The sequence below is a fragment of the Arvicola amphibius genome, chromosome 12 (genome assembly GCF_903992535.2).
Source record: "Arvicola amphibius chromosome 12, mArvAmp1.2, whole genome shotgun sequence".
Classification (NCBI taxonomy): domain Eukaryota; kingdom Metazoa; phylum Chordata; class Mammalia; order Rodentia; family Cricetidae; genus Arvicola; species Arvicola amphibius.
The window spans coordinates 524,678-547,982 of record NC_052058.2 but is presented as its reverse complement, the minus strand read 5'-3'; the positions used below and the strand labels follow the sequence as shown (position 1 = coordinate 547,982).

Genomic DNA, 23,305 nt, shown 5'->3' with positions numbered 1-23,305 from the left:
GCTGCAGTAGCTAGGATGCTACCTGTTGGTCTGATATTTATGGACATTTATGGAATATATCCTTATGGTTTTCATTAAGACTCTAAGCCCATTTAAAAGTCTGTTTATCATTTTTAACGCCTCTGTTATTTTTGGTCAGTCCAATCTTTCTTCATGACAAGCTGAGGGAGATAGCTCCTAATGGTACTTTTCTTTTCACAGTTGTGTGTCTGCATGACAAGGTGAAATAATTAGTTAGCACACCAGTATGTGCTAATATGGGTGGGGAAAGTCAGTGTGGATGTGTGTTGTGAGCGTATGATAGGGATGTGCATGTGTTTGTATACCAGCTTGAATACATGGAGTACATCTGTGTCTGTGTCAGAAGCCCTAACATATAACTTTTCTTTAGAAGCACAGTAATTCTTGGATTAAGACCTGACTATGTGCTTCCAAAGCACAGAGACTGCTTCTGAGCTGATCTTCCACTATTTATTGACACCCTTTGACTGACAGAGTTGCTGAGGGGAAGGGGCTGGTTAGCTTGGTGCTAGAGGATCCACTGGAATTCAGTTTCACTTCCAGGTGACCCTGATCAGCTCTGTAGGGATGCTCTAAGGAACACTCCTTAGAGGGACACTCCTCTAAGGAACCAACAAGAAAAGAAGTGAAAGCAAGGGCATCTTTTTTGCATCCTCCTCTCCCCAGAGCATACCCCACAACCCATTTTCACTTTGGCCTATGGTGTTTTCATGCTCAGAGCATCTTGCACCCAACCCTTTCTTAAGTCTAGCCTATTCCATGGATGCCTTTTTGCTCCCAAATCCACAGTTGACTCTTGACTCTCTGTACATCCTGCTTCCTCCTGGAAACTAAAAGAGGCACCATAATATTTAGCAGTAAAAGTATTCCCTCTGGGTCAGTGAGGTAGAACCTCTGGTATACTCACCAACTACAATTCTGTATTCTACTTCTTTAGAGGCTTTAGGATTAGGGTTGCAAGATATGATGACTCAGATTGTGCAGTACACATGAGTTTTGGCTAAGAGGGAAATGGGGGCTAAAAGAAGGTCCTTACCTATCATAGCACTTAATGAACTGTTCAAAAGTGCCCTGTAGTTTGGTGGTGATCAGTAAGCTAAATCACACTGCCTCGGACCTCCACTTATACAAAGAATACTATCTACACCAAGCCTCTGCAGATAAAATCCAGGTCCTCTACCCTACCTCAGAAAGTGCTGCTTCCTCTCTGATTAGTGCTACTCCATTGCCGCCATCTCTCTGATTAGGACCCCTAACTGATCACTATCATTCCACACTGACCACTACTCCTCTCTGGCTACTACCAGTGAACTCTATCAACTGCCACCCCTACAGTTAGCATCACTGCTGCCTCCTCTCTGATCTCCACTCAGTACACGTGCCCTCTCCAATTCTAATTTTCACCTTGTCACATCTGCCTTTGATGTATCCCAGTCTTCACGTCTGTTGTGTCCTTCTGATTAGGTAGTATGATCCAGGAGATGAGCGAGCACGTATCTGCCTCCTTTGCTCTCGGTCACCCCTCTGGCATCTTCAGAGACTATGCCCTGTGGGATTCTATCAGTTCTGGTCATACGCTGACCTGTCAGCTGAAAGTGCAGATGCCCAACTCTGTGTTCAGAACCGTATACCCAACTAGAGACTTCTCTCCCAAAATGCCAGCTCTACCAGGTGTCTAGAAACACATGTGAATATCCACCACGCTCTCTCACAACTTCATTGTGGGGAAATGTCTCTAAAATTTAAAGAGGTTCTAGAGAAACTGAGCCAGGTGATTCAGAGTGTTGGACAACAGAAATAAGAAATAACCAGTCTTTACTAGATTAACCTCTCATAGTAGCTTAGTGAACAATGTATTTACTGCACTCTTTTCTGGAGCTGCCTCGGGTCTAGGAGAGGTAGTATGTGGGAAGACAGCACCAGAAATATAGTGTCTCATTTAGTCCTAATACTAGCTCTTGCTCCCTTAGAGCAGTCTGTCCCAGCAAGGAATGGGATCTCTCTCTGCCATTGCAGATGCCAATCATCACCACCACCTTTTAGACTTCTTAGCTCCTTCTCCTGTTCCAAAATTGAGCACAAAGCAGTCACTACATAGCAATACAGATGCTCGAGTCTCTCATGCCCAAAAACGATAATGCATCACCCGTGGTGCGTGGCCAGACTGAACCCGATTACACTCAGGTGGTTAAAAGTCCAGGTCTAATTAGAGTTCCAGGGAATCAAGCCATTGTATTATTAATGATTCTCTGGCAATGTTCTGATTAAAACAGTAATTTTAATAAGCACAGCTCAATGCTAAGTGTTCACTGAGCTCCTAATTACATCAGTTATGACTCCAAAATTATTTAAAATTCTGCTTTTTTTTCCATCTAGACCCGGCATGCACCAAATAAAATACTCAGGTGATTTGGTGATTATTTTCCCTAATTAATTTCCTAAGTACATTTTTTTAAAGAGGGGGATCTTTTGTCTCCCTTCCATCTCTTCTAAGCTTCCTTTACTCCTTATCATCCCATGGAGGCTTGAAAACATAGATTACAGTTCAAGTGCCATTGACAAAAGTCAGGAAAGCAGTGAGGAATACAAAGATTTTTGAATAGGCCCCACCACTGTAAAGCTCTAACGTGTGAACATGCAGATCTGACCTGACTGAAGGCAGAACCCAGAAGGCTCCTAACTCCATCAGCTCATCTGGGCCTTGCTTTCATTTTGTCAGGAGCAGGTGTCCTATTGAAGGCCAACACTCTCAGCTCCCAAAAGACAGAGACAAAAGAGCCAAGAGGCCACTCAGGATTAATTCGGAAACCCTCTTGAGTCACTTTGGTGGATAAAGACTGTGTAACCCATTCACTTCTCAGAAGACCCTGTGCTCTGAGAAAGACTGGGTTTCAAAACCAGCTAAGAGCTGACACCCAGAATTTTCTTCAATCTAAAGTCATTTTATTACAAAGATAGCAGTACCCTGAAGTAACAACTGTCCACCTGACCCATGCTGCAAGTCTGGTACTGAGCGGTGCTATGCCCTCCTGCACTCATTTCCTGTGGCTCTCATGGCCATATTAGTTGGGAACAGCGATCATATGCATTATTATCTTGCCACTAAGAATGCTGTGAGATACAACTGAATGTAACTGTTCTACTCCTACTTCAGAGGGTGCATCTTAGAAGAGACATGCAGGTCTCCAATAGGCCTGACCAGCGAAAAGCTTACCCTAAGGTTATTACCTTAACCCTAGGTCTGGTCTTAAGCCCAGTGTCTTTTCAGTGTTAAGATGGCAGTTTCTGACAGGAATTAAGTTGGATTGATGGGAGCTTAGATCTGTCTCTATCCACACTACCTCAGGCCTTGGCTTGATATCAATCTGTTCCCTGCCTACCTGCTACCTTACTCCTACTTCTGAGCTTCTAGCCTTAAACCCTCCAGAGAGCAGGTCAGGAAGAGGTCAGGGAGGTATACAGTTGAGACAGTCACAGAGAGCTCCATGTTCTCCAGCTAGCCAGTGTGTCTGATTCTTTTATGGCTGAGAACTTGATAATCTTGGGGATACCCACAGCATCTATAACTTCAGTTCCTACAAGGCAGGATGCTTTCCCTGCAGGTAACACCTCCCTGATTTTCTAAAGGTTCCCTGGTTTCTAGGTATCCTTCTTGGACAAGTTATAAAGTACCAGGTCAGCATTTCCTCCTGCGGTGGCCTGTGTGGAGCCTTCCATGTGGGTGGGGAAAATAGTGACTTTACAGACGCCTGTTGTTACTTGGCCTCTTGCCTGCTTGACTCCTGCCTGCTCTGTCCCAACAGCCAGGATATGCCTCTCGAACCTTCCAAGTAGTCCTACTGGTGTTCCCAGGCACGGTATCTAAGGGCTTCCTCTAAGAGTTTATACAATGTCCTCTTTTTCATTCTTTCTATTCTTTTACATTATTAATCTGTGCCAGGGGACGCCGAGCAAGAGATGGAATCATAAAATGGATCCCAAGCAACTGAAAACATTCTGCCACCATGTAACTTACCTTGATGGATGTTTTAATTTTAGCATCCAGTAACACTTAGAGATGTGGAAACAAACTTAGAGAGTCAGTGACTCAGTCAGCACAGTTGGTCATGTGATGAGGCTGAGACTGAATCAGACTCTGCTAATAGCAACAGTTGTGTCCTATGAAATATGGGATTCTGCTGTTGAAAACATTGTCACCTCATGGATCCTAGGAAAATTCCAGGGGATTTCCGCCAGACATGGTGGTCCTCAGCAGAGAGTATACTTGAAGAGTTTAACATAAAACCTGGATTGTTGGGCACAGACAACTCACTTCTCAGCAGGTATTCATATATAGTTCATATATAGCATTTTAGCATAGAAAGAGCTAAAGTGGGCCATGGGGAATGCCTCAGAGGAAGACAAAGGAAGCAGAGACCCAGATACATAGATGCTTCTGGACTTGCTATAGGATCATCCTAAATTAAAGATATACCAAATCAAAACTACATGTAATCCTGTGCATAATGGTTCATACCTGTAATTCCAGCTCTTGGAAGACTGAGGCAGGAAGATTTTCCACAGGTTCAATATCATTCTGGGCTATGTAGAGAGATTCTGTTCTATCATCAGAGAGACAGAGAGAGAGAGAGAGAGAGAGAGAGAGAGAGAGAGAGAGAGAGAGAGAGAGCGCAAAAAGAGAGGGAGAAAGAAAGGAAAGGAAAGAAGGAGAAAAAGGAGGAGGAGATAGAAGAGAAAAGGAAGAGAACAAAGCAGGGGGGAGGTAAGGAGGAAGAGAAAGAAGATGATCCTACAAAGGTCTCCCCTAAATGTTCTCAGGGCACCCACATGAGCTTGAACAAAACCCATCTCACACAGAACCATCTTGTGATGAGGTGTTGAAAAGCTCATGGACACACAGATGGGTGTTTTTGTAGATAGATGAGATGTTTTTTAAAGAACACCTTATAAATATATATTTAAACCCACTAGTAACATATTTCACTGTGAAATATCAATTGTCCACACTCAAGCACATCTAACTGGGAACTTATTTTGCTGCCCTCTCCAGCACTGTGAAAAGCCTTCTGTGTATCGCCAGTGTAGCTAAGATCAAAATTGGAAAGTTGAGCATGGTGACTGTTGAGAACCCCTGCTTCTATATCTTTGTGAAATTAGGTCATTATGAGTCAGGAGCCATTCCTATAGGAAGATGAACATGGAAGATGGGTGGAGAGTACATTAGAGTTCTGGGATGTTGGGCTGAAGAAAAATCTGCTTCCATATGTATTATCTGGTAGGACCATCTTCCTCTGTTAAGACAGGCTAGCAACCTCAGCCTGGGTTCCGTCAAACCCTAGAAGCTAATCCCAGGAACGGAACAAGGTTAGAAGATTTGTGAACAAGGATCCTCTGAGAACACATGTGTGTAGCAATCATTTCAAGTGCCAAAGTCACAGCAAGAAATGCAGCTTGGACGCATAGAGGCAGAAACTGGAACTTGGCTGAGAAGTAGGCCAAGACCTTTGTCAAGGGAGTTGATTACAGTCACCAAAGTCTGCCCTCTCCTTAGGTACTTACAGAGACATTCTTACCCTGGGCCCCTGACTAGCTTCCTCTTGGAATCCTTCCCCTGGCATGTCTGATCCCCTAACTTCACCTTCCAACACCAAGGCCATTGGAGTTTCTCCTTTAAAGGGGACTGGAGGGAGGCAAACTTAGCTTTATAGCCTACCCTTTATCTCACACTTCCTAGTGACTGGAAGTCTATAAATGAAGAGGGCAACGCCAGAACCCGGGGTCTATTAAGTAGGATCCCAACATAGGTAAAGCTGAGCTCAGTGTGATGAAGCTGGACTTGGACACCCTGGGCAGAAGCTTCACTGGAGCCAGTTCTAGACAAGGGCTCGGTATGGAATGCAAGGATAAGGATGGCCAGGTAAAGGGGGGTCACTACCTTGTTACTCTACCCCCTTCCACCATGCCTTTCCCCTCCTTAGTCACAAGTTAATGCTAACCCTGTAGGGAACTAGGGCATTGCTAATCCAGGCATCTGGCTCCCAGGTAGAAGATCTGTTTGAATTATTTCTTGGGTTCTTTTCCCTCAATCCTTCTCATCCCCTGCTTCCTGTCCCACCTGCTTTCCCTAACTGAATAAATTCACTGTTGTCATGGAGACAACACAGCACCAGCATTACTAATTCTCTGTAGATCTCTCCAGAATTCTAAAGTAGAAAGGGTCCTATTTCTACCTCCCTATTGTTTCCAGCCCAGGAGCCCTGCTGGGAAAAAGAAAAAACAGTATGGTATTGAAGGACACTGGGGGGTCTGCTTTGCTCTTTGCCTTTCTCCTCAATCTGTTTTCCCTTTACCCGTACATAGGAAGCTTAACTTAATTTTCGTTTTCATTTGGATCCTAGACACGGGTTCGGTGATGGGATTATGTCAGGAGTCAGTGGTTGGAGGGGCTACACCACTTTCCAGGCATGGTATTCCCCACTTAGGGTAGATAAGCAGTCCTAGCCCAGAAAGGCCAGGTGGAATGCTCAGAGACACTGACAACACTGCACAGCCAGAGCCTCCTGGCACCTGCTGCCACCTTCAAGAGGATTGCTGTGGGAGAACGAGTTGGGTTCTCCACTCAATAGACACTACTATTGAGCACCAACTGTGTGCAAGGCCATTTGTGAAAAGATGTCACATATGTCTCAAAGTAGTACTGATCTCCATTGTGTGGAAAGAAACTGAGGCTCAAGGATGTATAAACTTGGTACCCTATAGGTAATGAGAGTAGAACCTGAACTTGAAATGAGAACTTTCTTCTAACTACTTCTTAACCAGCATACATGGTGTCCATTGCTCTAGAGGGAGTTCCTAGAGAGGCCAAGGCCTTCCGGACTGAAATACCAGAGAAGGGCTCAGAGGGCTTCTGCTCATTAGAAGGTTGAATGGCACTGTTTGTGCCCAGAGGCTTCGGTACCCTTGTTCTTTCCTTCTTGACGTTTATGAAAGATGGGGGAAACGTCTCTGAAAATCTCAACCAACTTTGTACTTCTCTCAGAGTGATAGATAGCTTTAATTACTCCGAATTACTCAGCCACTCTACCCTTCTCACCCAAGTCATTAAAAATAGATTTTCTCTTTGAACTGCACTCAACTCTTAGATCTAGAGATAGTCAGGAGTCTTAGGACATAGCCTCGGGTCAGGTCCAGGTCAGGAAGCTGTGTGTTTCTATAGCTGTGGCCAGAGGCTCGAGAATCAGTTCTGTGCTGCTGTAGTTTGTACCTCTTTTTCTCAGTGGCGAAGCTCGCCAGCCTTTCATTGCTTAGAGGATAGACAGGGCCTTGGTGGCATTTGCTTTATGAAGTTTTAGGGATATCTAGACATGATTATGGGTTTGTAAAGAAAAAGATCTAGTCATAAATAATGACTTCTTTACATTAGTGGATGTTGATTGGTAGGAAAGATGGCTATTGGAAGTAAGGACGTAGAGGAGCTCTGCCTCCTGGGGAATTTTCAAGGTCATCTGGTCTGGTAGTATTACACCACTTTGATATGGTTATCACAAATGCTTAGAGCCACACTAATATCCATGGGCCAGGCACAAACAAAAGCATTCTTCTAAGAGACGATTTTCCTCAGGAGACTCACCTGGATGGGACCTGCTCATGGGTCTTCCGTTATGGTTCTGGTTAGGATCAGCTTAGAAAATACTTCAACAGCAAACCTTCTTCCTCCCTGATTTGTCTCCCTCTTTAACATCTTATCTCATTTTGTGCTGTCTAACTTCTGATTCACCAACTAAAACATTTTTTAAGAAGCAGAGGAGTGAACTGGACAGTGGTGGTGAACGGCTTTACTTCCCAGCCCTTGGGAAGCAGAGGCAGGTGGATCTCTGTGAGTTTGAGGCTAACCTGGTCTACAAAGTGAGTTCTAGGACAGTCACAGAGAAACCTTGTCTTAAAAATAAAAAAAGGAACAGAGAGGTATTCATGCAGGAAGGCCGTCCAGGAAGCCAGACCTATAGCAACCTGGAAGGAGATTTTTCCTTTAATCCTTGCCTTTGTCCTCTGTCTTTATGTGGGAGGCAGACAGAGCTGGTCTCAGTTTCTGCCACCTACAAGACATGTAACCCTGACAGGTTACCTGATCTGAAATTCTGTTTTCTAATGGGAAAACAAGACTACAAGCATGTCTCTACATAAGGTGACCATAGGGGATAAATGAGATAACAGGCCAAGTGGCTGGCATGCAGTAGCTACTAGGTCAGTTGAAGCTATTGGTATATCATTCTTGCTGCTTTATTTCATTCTTCAACCTGTGTTGACTCCTAAGCTCAATTCAAGATGATGCCATCCAACAACCTGTGAGCCACCAGTGGGAGTCCCCAGTATCCCTCTTCTCTGTAGTGAGGAACAGATCCAAGGCAGCAGAGACCTATCTGTCTGGGACCTCCATACCTGTAACCTATCACTGGGTGGCTTTAAATATCCAGTACTCAATCAGCTTTGTCCCTGTGTGTGACAAGAGAGACATGTTGGTGTTTTTGGATGGAGACACGTCAGGCCAAGGGACCTGTAGTACAGTGTAGTTTAAGAGCTGGGATTTGCCAGAAGGTGGTGGTGCATGCCTTTAATCCCAGCACTCTGGAGGCAGAGACAGGTGGATCTCTGTGAGTTCAAGGCCAGCCTGGCCTACAAGAGTTAGTTCCAGGACAGGCTTCAAAGCTACAGAGAAATCCAGTCTGGGGGTGGGGGTTGGAACTGGGACTTAAGAGTGACAATCCCATGCATACCCGAGAGAACCAGGACTATAGGCTGGGCTGGGCCTTTCTGACCTCTAGCTGTCTTTTACTCTCTGTGAGAACCAGCAGGGGTAAAAGCAGGACAGATCCTTAGCTGCTAGGTAGAATCCGCCCTGGGCTCTCCATAGTGTTTTCAACAAATTTCAGCAATGCCAACAAGATTTCAGGCATGCCTGGGGGAAAAAAAGAAGAATGCATCACCTACCCCATCACCTAGCACCCCTGGGTGTCTGCTGCATCCATCATGACCCATCATGTTTTCCATCAGCCAGCACCACTGGGTGCCTACTGCAGGTTGACCCTTCATGTATCCCATCAGCTAGCACCCCTGGGTCTCTGCTGTAGGTTGACCCATCATGTATCCCATCAGCCAGCACCCCTGGGTGCCTACTGCAGGTTGACCCATCATGTATCCCATCAGCCAGCACCACTGGGTGCCTACTGCAGGTTGCCTACAAACTCCTGGACCTACTCAGATTCTGCCTTGGGTCTGGTCCATCCTTTCTTTCCTGGAATTGACCTTTCCTACCCTGTAGCAGGAACCTATGCAGCTTGTCCTGGAATGATAGTCCACTTAGTGTGAGATCCAGTAAAGACAGCTCTTTGGAACTAGATCTGATGGATCTTGTATGAATAATAAAACCCAATGGCCTGCTCTCTGGAGAGCTGTGCTGATCTAATGAGATCATTCTGTGAATTTAACTCCCTTTGCAGATTGTTGTGACTATACTGTGGGTCCTTATCTACTTAGCACCCGGGAAATCATTCTCCAGCATGTCATCACCCTGCATGCCAAGGACTGTCATAATTTCTAAAAGTCATGGTTGGAATGGGGGGAAAAAAGTAGAAAATGGACTGAGCTGAAATCCTACAAACTTGGAGTAAAACAATCTGTAGGAAGGGACACTACAAAAGTCACAAAAGAAGGAAAGAGGCCAGGGAGTCAGTTCCATCAGTTTCAGTAGCTATGTGCTTTGCCCCTGGCCTGGGGGACCAGAGCGTTGTTGACTGGGCCAACTGCATGCTCCAGCCAGGCTGTCTATGACACCTCCCACGCTGTCACCTGGCTCTCGGCCATAGAGAAGGCCTGTGTTCCTTTCATTGTGTCAGGAGCAGGGCACACATGTGGGGACAGGTGTCCCATCTGGCAAGGGGCAAGCAGATTCCAGGGAAGCAGAGGATTAGATGCCCAGTGTCTGGGGAACAGCTTTCCCTTATCCTTTCCCTGTCTCTCACTTACATGGTCACAAAGGAATCCTGCAAGACTCTGAACCCTGCACTCCAGCTGTTACCCCTACAGCAAGTGGTGAACTACGGCTGTGGCCTGCAAGTCACTGCTACGCCTTGATTTTACCCTCATTATAGTATCTGTTCCCCTGCAGTGAGTCTTGGTTCCCACTGAACTAAAGACTCTGGCAGGACAGAGAATGCACCCCTTTTGTCTCACAAATTAGTATAGCCCAAAGGCTCATGGACCACCTCAGAGATCCTGGGATTCAGGCATGATCTATAGCAGAGAGGGTTTCTGCTTTCAAGTCAGGTGTTTCTCTGGAAGGTCCCTCTAGGTATCAGAACCATTTTGCTCTTTCCAGGTGGTCATACGGGGTCGTGGATGACACTAGTGATCTGTCCTTTCATACATTTAGCTTTGGGGTCTTGTTCTCCTACTTCAGGGAATTCTTGCATCTGGAGATGTATGCGTTTCTCCGTGGACAGGAACTGTCCAGAGCCTTTGCCCAGTGTGAGGGTGACAGTTCTATCACGGTCATGGGGCCATCCTGCCTCAGGAATGGTCTTCAAGAACTTGGTGAACAAGGCAGATTCCAGTAGCTTCTCCCCAGAGACTTGTTCCACAGCCAATCATAGTCTTAGGATGTCCTTTGATGGGTGCCCAGTGTACTGAGTGGAGAGAGCTGGGGAAAAGGATCCTACACGCACACTCCACTGAGCCATTCCTACTAAATAAGGTCCCGGAAAACACCAAGGATCCAGGGCCCCTGGACCACAGGAGCCAAGAACACAGTGTGAGTCATCTTTAATTAAGAGTATTTCTTAAGTAAATGACTTAATAGGACAGTTATACTCATTAGAAGTACAATTATAAGACATACGCTCGAACAGGAAAGAATGTGGAGTGTGAGGGTGGAACCTAGTCAGACGCAGTTCCTGGGTGCCTGGGAGGCAGTGGGCAGGCAGGGGCAGGAGATGATGCTCTTCTCTGTGAGCTCTCCCATGTAACTCATCTATGAGCTCCTAAGACAACACAGGAACCTCAGATCCCAGCACTCACTGGAGGGGCTTTGGCTAGTTAAAATGAAATAATAAGCAAACACAGATTAAAAAAATCAAGGAGAGTCCCATAAACTCTGATTCAGTTCTGGAAAAGCCCCACCCTCCACATATCACAGCCACTCTATAGGAGAAAATGTTCATTCTCCTGTGACCTGAGGTCTGGTCCCACCTGGTTCTAGCAAATGCAAGACAGCACCTGGGACTCCATACAGAACTTCCCCCAACACCCCAGGGTTGAACTTGGTTATTTAAAGATTCCAGGGACAAAGACTTAAAAGAACCTAATTTCTCAATCTAGGTATAGTAGCATACAGAAACAAGAAGAAAGCGATTTCAGAGCCTCCCTATGCTACATAGCAAGACCTTCTCTCAAATAATAAACTAAAATAAAACTTAAAATCTAATGGGGGAAGCCCATTTCTCCCTGGGCTTGAAGAGATCCCTAGAGTTCTTTTGTTTACATCCAGACTTTAACACATTACTTCCTGCCACACCCCAAGGGCTGTCTGGTTTGGGGTGGAGTTTCCTGACCCCCAGGACCTGCCATTTAAAGATGTCCTAAGAAACTTACGTCACGTGTACCACCTTAAGCACACCTGAAAGCCAACTGGAGAGGTGGCACTGAGCAGACCCAGACTTTTTGTTCTCTAACCTTATGGTGATAATGTGGTTACGGTTCAAGGGCCATGCGTTGAGAACCATAGCTCGTTGGTAGCCTCGCAGCCATCCTATTTATGAAAGATATTCTTTTGTGAATAACAGGTTAAAGAGCTCAGAGACAATCTAACTCTTCTGTCCTTCACCAGGCTTCCCAAGGGAACCCAAGACCACCTTTCTAACGCATACCCTTGCCACCTTGTCCTCATACAGGCTCCTAGGGGACTCTGCTCTGATGGGTTGGGATCTATCCTTCTAAAATACATTGAAGATATTAATCCTGTAAGTCCCAGGCCATGACAGACTCACACAAAAACCTCCTGACAACACAGGCAGACAGAAACCAACTGTTGGCCATAGACAAAATTTGCAGGATTGGATGCCACTTCCCTAGTAGCTACATTTTAAACAGTAAGAAGATCTCATTTAACGTAAAATATGCAAAACATTAATTTTTGAAGATGTCAGTATCAAATTCCTAGTGTGATATTTGCTTTCATTTCTTTACTATATCTTTAGGATTGGTATATATTGGGTATTTATAGCACACGTCAGTTTAGAGTAGTACTCTTAAATATTTAACAGTCACAGGTTGTGGGGGCTATGGTGATCATATTAGTCAGTGTAGACACCACAGTCTCTTTTCTCAGAATCTCCTCTGCCTTGTTTCATCTTATCCCTGGACTACAGCACTTAGGTCTTATGACAGCCCATGTACAACTTGCAGTGGTAGCTGTGTTTTAATGCTGTTTGGTTTTATTCTCCTGAAATGTGTACTTAGCCTGTACGGAGCGCCAGATCAACAAGTGCTAGCTAATAGAACTAAATGGAACTAAAATTACATGAAGGTAGGGACAGGGAAAGCCCACGAGTGCCTCTGACTCTAAGGTTCTCCTCCAGTCACTGTGACAGCTGTTCCTCTGATTTGTGCCTAGCTGGAGAACATAAAGAATAATGCAAGTTCTCAAGCCCAGCCTCTTTCTAAGTTTCCTGTTTCACTTTACTCCGTCCTAAAAAAAAAAAAAAAAAAAAAAAAAAAATCCCACCAGGAGGGCCCAGGAAATAGGAAAAATAGTTTTGCTGTTGATTTCATGTTTGGAGAAGAACAGGGTTTCACTATCTCCATGGCACTTGGCATGAAAGTGGGCTTTGTTGCTGGAGACACTGCTTTCATTCAGGGCCCCCTTTCCCAGCTGCTGAGAGCCGGACTGTGTTTTGACAGACGGGCCGAATGCAATGCAGACAGTTGTTTTAATTTCCAGCCAGATGCAGACATCACTCACAAGGAGCCCAAAACCCAAAAAAGGGAAGAGCACTGGACTGCTTCTCTTAGACTTTGCGGAGTAGAGCAGAAGGGGCCTACAGAAGCCTACTGGGAACTGGGGTCCCAGGTATCCTGAGAGATTGAAAATTATCAGGCCTGGGCGTGGGACTCACTTTCCAGGAGGCAGCTGTCAGAAAGCTATAGGTAGGTAATGCTGACTGTGAGCAGACTTCAAGGATTATTATTCTTTTATAGTGATAGCTAGATGTTGTCTTTCAACTGGCAAATGTTCAAGTCTCCAGCTGGATAGCTCCGTAGGATAGCATTCACTGTATAAGCATGAAGATCAAATCCCTATAAGCTAGCTAACTTGTTGTGCATTCCAGTACACAAGAGACCCTGCAGCAAACTAAGTGGTGGGAGGCAAAGACTGACACCTGAAATTGTCTTCTGACTATATGTGCACCATGGTAAATGTATACCTTCCCTACATCTTATTTCCTCATTGAAGGGAGGTTTGATTTTAAGGCTGAGCATGTATTGGTATGATGTACTAAGGGTGAATGAATGAGAAAAGAAAGGCAAACTGTCTCTCCCTGCCTACAAGTTCAAGTTAGAATGAACTTCTCTGCAACTGCTTTTGCCCATGATAATCCTTTAGTTTGGAAGGTCTTGTGTGACTCTCCATCTGACGATTCCTCTCTTCACCATTCGCTTCTTCCTTCTTTTTTTCCTCCCTTTCCTCTTTCTCCTACTATTCCTATCATTTTTATAAGACTGAGTATTACTTTGTAGCCTACACTGGTCTGAAATTCACTATGTGACCCAGGCTAGGTAACTTATGGATAATACTCCTACCTAAGTTCCCACTGAACACTCAAGTGCTAAAATTCCAGACATGAGTCAACATGCCCAACTGGATGCATTCATATCCTTGAAGACTCACCCTTAACCGCTGTCTCCATCTTCCTGACAAATTAGCCAGGATGCCCCTTCTCTTGAGCTCGCAAGGCACTTAGTGCTAACACCAATCCTGGGTTCCAATCCTGAGCAACATACAGAGCAAATATCAGTTGGGTACTGCTAATTCCAGTGGACTGCTGGGCTTTGCTCGGGCTCAGTCTGTGCCATTTGCGGTGGATTCTCTGTTACTGAACTTCCAGGCCACCACAGAGCTGACATTCAATAAGCTTTCACTGAGTTTGTCATGTTAGGATCCATTCTGACCTTCTGGAAAAGATTTTGTGAACATGTTCCTTTCACATCTTTATCTCCTGCCAGTGGCAGAATGTTCTGTCATTGGACCAAGTGTCATGTTTTCACCTGGGCTCACACTTCTAGTAGGTGATAGTCCTCTATGGCCCAACAAATGAGCTTGTATTTCCAACCCAGCAGGCATTTTTGCAACTCAGAAGCCTCTAACCCAGCCAACAACAGACACCTAAGATATGTCAAATGGAAACTCCAGTCTTCTAGCCCTTTTGTCTGGCCTTTATTGTCATATGTACTGGGCAGGTGCAGGAGAGTGGTGTCCATGTACACAAAGTTCAGGCCCTTACCAAACCTCTCCAGAAAATCAGGAGGGGTTTCAAAAGCTGTGCTTTACCAAGGGGGTGGGGGGACTCAGGCACTCGATCTGCAAATTCCCACTAGCCAGGCAAAGCAGAATCAAACAGGCAGCGCTTCTCTGTGGAGCTTCCCATTTTGCCAGACTTTTCAAAGAATGGGAGATTTACTAGAGAAACTGAATGCAGACTTCAGAGAATGAGATAATTGGATCCAGGTGGTACACTTGGTTGGCTATAAAGTACCAGTGCCATGTTATGAATATTAGTTGATGGGAAAAGTTTCTCCCCCCACCCCATGTGTGCTGTGCAGGAAGGATGTCTCAGCCCATGCCCAGCTGAAAGCTCTTCAGAGATGAGTTTGTGCCACTCAATAGCCTTTCAGCAGAGTGAACCATTTTTAACACTTGCGAGGGACTTGCCAGGCTCTCAGAAAGACACTGGTGGGAAGAAGCAACAGGCTAGAGGATTTCCTTTCTACCTTTGGCAAAATCAAAGAGTCCTGAGCTACCATCCAGACACTTTCTGGTTTGAGTTAGCCTCTTCAGACTCCGCCAGCAGTGAGATGGGGACACCTTGGGGGCATGGATAAAGGGGAGTTTTGAAACACGCCTTCATGTTGTCACACCCTGACCTTCCCGTGCTCCCTTTCCTCTCTCTGCCAGGTCACCAGGGTCCCTGTTGAATCATGTGAACAGTACACAACTTGTGGAGAGTGTCTAAGCTCAGGGGATCCTCACTGTGGCTGGTGTGCCCTGCACAACATGTAAGTGTGTGGGATTCCAGAGGTGGTCCCGGCATGTAGAAGACTGGGGTTGGACAGTGGAGGAAATTCCCTCTTCTGAACAGAAAAGATATAAATGAGACACGATGTGGAAGACAGGAAGAGGCCACACAGTTTGCTTCCTGAACTCAGTCCTTTGCTCGTCTTCTCAGCGACTTTGAAACCACATGATTATATTCTAATGTCACTGTGAGAAATCACAGGGCAGCTGTAGAATCCCTAAATTTTCCAAAAGCCTCTTGCAGTGACTGGACAAGAAGCTAGGGTAAGATGGTAGAGCACCAGAACTTAGAATTCCCACTCCATCTAACTGCTGTGTGACCCTAGGTGGGTCCCCTGACAACTCCAGGTCTACATTGTTCCTTTGCTAAACAGGGGAAGTGCCTATGTCACAGGTGAATAGTGGTACCTAAATGAAATAATAAGTGCTTTGGAAATAAATCAGAGGCAACACAAATCAAAATAATTATTAAGGACTCTGTACTCTTGGGAAGACCCCTCTGGCCTCATTATTTCATGATTCCAAGAAATCTGCATTGCATCCAACTGGCCTCATATCCCTATTCAGATACATCCCCGCCATTGAAAACAGCTCAATAGAAATGCAAAATCACACTTAAACTTCCTAATTCCAAGAGCCCAGAGGAAGAGAAAAGGGTGAAAGCCCTAAAGCAGGGGCCTGGCTAGGGATTCTGTTGCCCAATAGTGTTGGAAACTCCATGGCGCCACGCCAGCTACCAAAGCGTCTCTATGAAATGTGCTGGGTTTGGGGTGGAGGCGGAGGCAGAGGGCCAGAGTTCAGGGTCCTGCACAATAGCTCTTGGCTTCCAGCCTCTGCAGCAGGTGTTGGGAGGGCTCTGGAGGGAGGGAGGAAGGGAGGCTTCACAGATGCAAAATCTGGACTGGATTTAAGCCCACTGACAAAGGATTGAGTCCTTATTTGGGTTTTGGAGGCATGAGACTTCTCAAAAAGTTTTATAAAAGCAACCTCAATAAAACCTAGACAGTAAGTTTCCATGTAAATCAGACAAGTGGTCAAGATGCTAGAGCTATCCGCTCTGCTGGAGGAATGGAAAAGCCAGTCTATTTGTCTGCCTTCTGTGAGGCTGACCTCACAATCTGCTGGCTCTTTCTCTGAGGAATTTGACAGTTCAGTCACAGCCCTGTGGGAAGGTCCCAGGCTTTAAGCCCTCTTACCCTGCAGCAGTTCCTTCTTACCTGTACCATCTGCCTCCTGCCCCACCCTCCCTCCCTGCCTGGGTCTTCAGGCTTCAGTGCCTATTACAGCTGGCATACACAGAAAGAACACAATAGAATTACAGATTGTGGTTATTATTTATTTGCAGCCTGAGCACTGCTTTCACCAACTTGTATCAACACCTATGGGTGGATCAATAATGACCCCATCTCTCAGTTACCCTAGAAAACCTCATCCTTCCTTTTGGTCCAGGCTAGCTATGTCTTCTAGGATGACTGAGCCCCATCAAGATAGCCCAGATTTCCAGTGCCCACTTCTCTTCAGAGAATCTTCCCCACCTATCTGGGCTCACACCTATTAGCCGTTCTTCATTCCAAGTTTGGAGGGGGACAGGAGCTACACCTTTCATATTGAGCTTTCTCGTTACCTGGCACTCTCTTCTTCAGCAGACAGTCTTGATCTTCCTCCCACCCACCGTCCCAGACTTCCCAGTTAGCAGGGCAGTGAGGACTCAGCAACTTCAGCCCCAGGCCTGTAAGCCTCTTCTAAAGAAGTAGAAGGTAGATGACTGGGAGACTCTGGGTCCCAGGGGAATGAAACCCTCCTCTCTCTTCTGTATGACTTACCCCTGCAAGTGTGTTACTGTCTCCCAGACTATTATATCTCTGTTAAAGTTGTTGCCATAAATAGTATGATTAAAAAAAGAAAAGATAAAAGAGCCATTTCAGTGAGTCAATGAGATAAAGGCTCTAGTTAAGAGCTCACTTTAAAGCTATCGTAAGGATTCACTCAAACCTCCATAATTCGTTCCTTTGACAGCACTCATATTTGGATCCATTATGTACTTGGAAAGGAAGAAGGGAAGAGCTTGGGGAGTCAGGGTAGGAATTACTGCTTGACTGTGGATTACAGTAGCACTATGTCCTGTTTGGCTATTGGATTTGGAGCTGCACCAGCCCTAAGCCTGGTCCATAAAATAGAGCAGGTAGTAGCCACAAGCTTCTGAGTTACTTACCTGACAGCATGGGATAAGAATCCTGGAGCCAGAGATGAAGATATCAGGAGAAATAGCCACATGGTCTTTCTGACAGAGGCAGCCCTGGACACATGCTTTGTCTGTCTTTTGACTTAAGGCATTCTTTCATGACACAAACATTTATTGAAAATATACCCTGTGACAGAATTTTTGTTGAATAAAACATAGTATCTTCCTTTAAAGAGCTATTAATCCAGCCAAAGATCACACGCAACCTGTCTCACAGCTAGGACCCTCTCTTCTTTGCTAACACCTTGGAGTTGTGTGATAATGTTATTAATCATTGTTATTAATATCACTATCACAAGGGCTAGCACAGGGATACGTCCACTGAATGCCAGGCTGATTTCTGGATACTAACTTACTTTAGCCTTAGAGTAGACTTACAAGGTAGCATATTGTCATTATCCTTGCTATTTTAAAGTTTAGGAAACAGAAAAGAGAAAGAGTAAGTCACTTGTCCATTGGGATCAAGCTAGCAGGTAACATTATCTAGAATGATAGCCTAGCATTCTAGCTACAGAATTCATGCTCGCAGCCCTACTTCTCAAGTACCCCAAACTTCTTACTTGAGCATCCCATAGTACTAATATGGTATCTCCATACCTGCCCAGCATCTAGGCTGGAAACGAACACCTCTTCCTTGGTATATCTTTAGCTATATGTGGTCGTGAACATCTGAGAAGACAGTGAAAGTCATCACAAGGCAATAGCCTCAGTGCTGGGGCAGCAAATCTCTCTTTCCCAGGACAGTAGAGCCATGGCCTCTCATGAATCTCTCTTCATATAGGTGCTCCCGAAGGGACAAATGCCAACGGGCGTGGGAAGCAAATCGGTTTGCTGCCAGTATCAGCCAGTGCATGAGCCTTGAGGTGCACCCCAGTAGCATCTCTGTGTCAGATCACAGCCGGCTGGTGAGTACACAGCAGGGAGGATGGGGACACAGCACATTTCTTTACTATTGGCACATATTAATCAGAATTTCAGTGAAACAACAACAACAAACTATGATACAAGACCTAACAGCACATTCTTAGGACATGGTATGATTTCAGTCTTCTGTTTGTTAAATAGTCAAGAAAGCCTTAGCTTGCTACTGTGTTTGGTGGGTAGCGGAGAGATTAAAGAAAGACTGAGACTTGTTCAAAGTGTATTCTTAAAGAGAATATTAAACATAATAAAAATAGCCCTCAGTCACCTGTCAAGGTACAACCCAAAATATTCTATGTCCTTAGGCCCTGAGTGCAATTTCATTGTGAAGGTTTTATGAGCATTCATGAATGTTAATTAGTTAATGAACCTTCCATCGTTTGAGTTCATTCATACCCACCAGGAGGTTTGGACTCCAGTAATGCTAATGAAACAACCAGGGAGTTGTGCCTATTGTGGGAGCTGAGGACAAACTCATTGAAAAGTGGCCTGAATTCAGAACGCTTTTTCAAATGCTGAAAGTCTGGATTTTTACCACTAAAATGAGACTCTGCAAACTTCGCCAGGACGGAGACTGCTGTTCTAGATGGAGTCCTTAGGTAGTATACATTATTTAGCCACCAGTGAACCTTCCTTAATTCCTTGTGTGTCTTGTGAGCCTCCTGCCCCACACCAGGGCACTGCTGGATAGTAGGAAGCCCAGAGGGAATAGAGGACAGAAGGGTGAGTGGCAGATGCCCAAAGGATCTGCCGTCTACCAGCCAGGTTCCTGACCTCCATCCTGGTGAAGCTTACATCCCCAGGAGCCCAAGCTAAAGCCTGTGATAAAGTCCCAAGCTTATGACTCACTATGTGCTTTGCAGTTAATTTCCATATCAGACAGAGCAGGGGCTGAGATGAATATTAGTACAAATCCCCTACTTCCTTGAGCAGCAAGTGCTTTCCAATGCTGGACAAGATTGAAGAATTAACAATAACAATCTTTATGAAGGCCTTTGACCCCACACATCACACAACCATTTGTCATTTTAATTGCTCGGCATCTAAAATGGAAGATCACTAGACCAATGCCCTTCTCTTATAGAGGAGGTCAAGGAGATCCCTGAGCAATAGCTCCTGGCAGGGAGCCTTGGGGGGGAGGGGTGGCTGGCTCTCCTGAGCTCTTGCTTTTCCCGCAGCTCAGCCTGGTTGTAAATGATGCCCCCAACCTCTCTGAGGGTATCGCCTGTGCCTTTGGGAACTTGACTGAGGTGGAAGGACAGGTGTCTGGGAGCCAAGTCATCTGCATCTCACCTGGGCCCAAGGACGTCCCTGTTATCCCTCTGGATCAAGGTAAGGATTGTGTGCCAGAAGAGCCATGGGTGCCATGGTGAGTATAGGAGTCACATACATAGACATGAAGCTACTGACCAGTCTTCACATACCAGATGCTAATGTTGGCTTACATACTTGTTTGAGTTTAAAAGCACTGTGCTATGCCCTGAGATTTAAGGAGGAAAATGCCCATTCTTCCTGGGCTGAGAATGTATAATATGCTCTGTGCCCACTTCCTGTTCTTTCTAGGCAATAGATTGCATTGAGCTCTCTCCACCAAACTTGGTTTGAAGGGTTCTGAGCTAATATTCTGAAATTTTTTCAGTAATTGAATATGCCTAACCAAGCCAAGGGACTCATGGAATCTGTTGCTGAGGGATAGACTGGTTGGATTCTCAGGGGCAAAGCATGTTTGGTCAGGCTTTCTCTATTGTCTCTACTCCTGGGTGGCTCTATGACATGGTCTTCCCCTCAGGGTGTTCACTGTGCCCTACGTTCTCACTCTGTCCTCTCTCGCAGATTGGTTTGGCCTAGAGTTGCAGCTGAGATCCAAGGAGACAGGAAAGATCTTTGTCAGCACCGAGTTCAAGTTCTATAACTGCAGTGCCCACCAACTGTAAGCATGCCTCGGAAGGAACCTTGTCTGGGCCTGGATATGAGTATAAGGTTCCACTTCCTCTAGGACAAGACTTGTGCAGTAGTCACATTGAAGTCTCGGGGATGGGGAGGTGTGCTGGTACATGTTCATTTGAATGACAATCACTTACCACAGCCCCTTACCTCATTCCTTTGGCTCCACCCCAGTACACTCTACCCCCAGTTCTAAAGTTAGGATGTCAAGAAAAGGGTCCTGACTTAGGAGCTGTAAGAAGAGGTCTTCACGTCAGCTAATTAGCAGTGTCTTTGAAGGCAGGAACTGACAGCGAGTGCTGAGGGGTCTGATATGCCCACAAAGGAGGACAGACAAAGACAGTAGCCTCTCTCAGCACCCAGTGAGAGGGCTTGGGCTGGGCTGGAAGAGCAGAAGAGTGCAGCGTATCCCTCCCCAATATATATTATAAGATAGGACAAGAGGAGCAAGAAATGGAAATGGCCAGAGGCAACAAAGGCAGGGCAGGGAGACTAAAGCAGAGCTGGGTAAAAATGACCACTACCACTATATCCCAACTCCAGATAGCCCTACTTGGGAATTGCAGACGTCTTAGGGGGAAGAATCTAAGGCAGTGGTAGCAGAATCTATTGTTTGGGAGGGTACCTGCATCACCATGGCAATCCAGTGTGATGTCACCACATTTGGATGAGTTTGTATGGCAAGGAAGATATTGTCACAGGCAGCAAGTTTTAGTAGAAAAAAGCAGACCTCCTTGACAGCCAAGATTTTAGTTTATTGCTCAACATTGTTTTACCCTTCTCTACTTCTGGAATTCTATTAAAGGAGTATCAAGTTTAGTTCCCCTTTTTTAATATGATAAGCTGAGACCCATAGATGATAAGTGCTTCAAAGACAGTGTCAAAATCAGCCAGTGGAGGAGCCAGGTTAGCATCCAACCAACATCATTTCCTTCACCCTGGTTGATATTTATCATTTACTTGTTGAATCATGTGATATTATTAAGACTATATCAGTGATGGAGTACATGAAATAGCATTGATTCAAACTCATAAAAAAAGCTATTTTAGACATGATTGGCTTTGGGGCATGCATGATTATAAAAGAATCATTTCTGGGGTATGTATGGACCAAGTCTCTCATATACATCACACCTCAGTCCAGTCTGAGACCCCTGGATGGAAGCCCCTACCACCTAGACTTAACACAAACCCCACCAGGTGGCGCCAGATTGCAGAACTGTTTCTGTTTTTAACAGCTTGGTATAGTTCCGAAAGGCAGAGATACACTAAGTTATTACATACAGAAGCTGTGGAGGAGGAAGGCCAAAACTCTCAGTACATTTCCATCACAGCAGTCTGCACACACACAGAGCCTCCAGGTGAACCCAAAGAGGAAGAAGTGCTCTCTTTGGGAAGAACGTTTATGCCCTAGACATAGGCTATTGCTCCATGCGAGGACCACTAGAGATAAGGGGCAAAGTCATCATTCCATACTGTAACTTTCCCAAGCTCAGTAACATAGGCGCTGTGAACCAAATCACTAATACTCAAATACTATTCAAGAGGTTGAAATAATTGGTGATTTAACTTCTTCAAAATAATAATCACACTTACCATTATTCTTTCCAAACCTGTTCCCTGCTCATTATCTCACTTGACACCTGTGGACTACCCAGGAATGTTTTTTACGGACAGATGAAGAAACTTTAATGTACGAAGCAAGTGACTTACTCAGAGTGGCATCAACGTTGGCAGCAGAAGCAAGACTATAATCAGATCTGCCTTTTCTGCCTCTCTGCCCTTACGGCTACTCTGGCTGAAAAAGAAATGTGCTAGCATTAACCGTCAGCAATCAGACTTTTAAAAATATAACACATAGTATTTACCAATTTCTATAATTTAAATGCGTCCACCATAGCCGATTTCAGTCCATCAGACTGAAATTCTAGCTTGCAAAATTCCTAAAAATATACGTACTAGCACACTGCTGTTTTACAGGTTAAGTCGTTCTCACTGCAGACCCAGTGTATCCCAATTGTCTGCCCACATGAACATCTCAGATGCGGAATCCACAGTTATCAGCACTAGAATATGCTCCACTACTCTACCCTCCCAAGAGTGAGATGAGGATGTAAGGATAGTAGCCTTCTTTTATGGCAGGCCTGCGTGGCTGACCCTCTTACTATCTCCTCCTTGCAGGTGCCTGTCCTGTGTCAACAGCGCCTTCCGCTGCCATTGGTGCAAGTACCGAAACCTCTGCACACATGACCCCACCACCTGTTCCTTCCAGGAAGGCAGGATCAATGTTTCAGAGGTAAGAAGGTTCTCTGTGGCATGACAGCAATCCCAGAAAATCAGCCGCTTTGCACTGTGGATGGTCTGTCCAGTGACTTAACCATCTTTTATCCTGGCCTATCTTGGTCACCTTATCAGAGTCTTCATGTTATAAATAAATGATATTATAAAGTCAAGAAGGTAGCGACCAATGCCACCCCCAGCAGAGGCTCTATCTGCTAGACTGCTAAGACTGCATTTAAGAGTGTAAAGGTGACTGTTAGTTGAGACTAAGAGCTCAGAGGAAGCTCTTACCCAACAGACTCCATGCTCTGAGAGAGTGTAATGAATGCTGTCTATTCTTTGAGCCTAGCCTTTGCTTGGCTGTAGACTTACTGTGCTTCAATAGAACATTCACTCTCAACCATCTTTTCATGCCAGCTTTTCTTCCAACTCTAAAATTCAATGATTCTTTGACTCTAATGTATTACTGGGTGGGTGGCCTTGGAGACAGAGAGAAATCCAGCTAGTAAAACGCACCAAGCATTGCCAAAAGTCCTATTATATTATCTAGT

The 23,305-nt window shown here is 45.2% G+C and overlaps 1 protein-coding gene across 1 annotated transcript in view; it reads left to right on the top strand.

Annotated features, from left to right (window-relative positions):
- The window catches only part of Plxna2 (plexin A2), a 203,048-nt gene that overhangs the window by 115,731 nt on the left and 64,012 nt on the right, over positions 1 to 23,305 (top strand). The window contains exons 5-9 of the mRNA XM_038348917.1: positions 15,248 to 15,348; positions 18,391 to 18,514; positions 19,709 to 19,862; positions 20,364 to 20,460; positions 22,656 to 22,770. Coding sequence (XP_038204845.1) covers positions 15,248 to 15,348; positions 18,391 to 18,514; positions 19,709 to 19,862; positions 20,364 to 20,460; positions 22,656 to 22,770 — 591 coding nt within the window. The remainder of the gene's footprint in view (positions 1 to 15,247; positions 15,349 to 18,390; positions 18,515 to 19,708; positions 19,863 to 20,363; positions 20,461 to 22,655; positions 22,771 to 23,305) is intronic.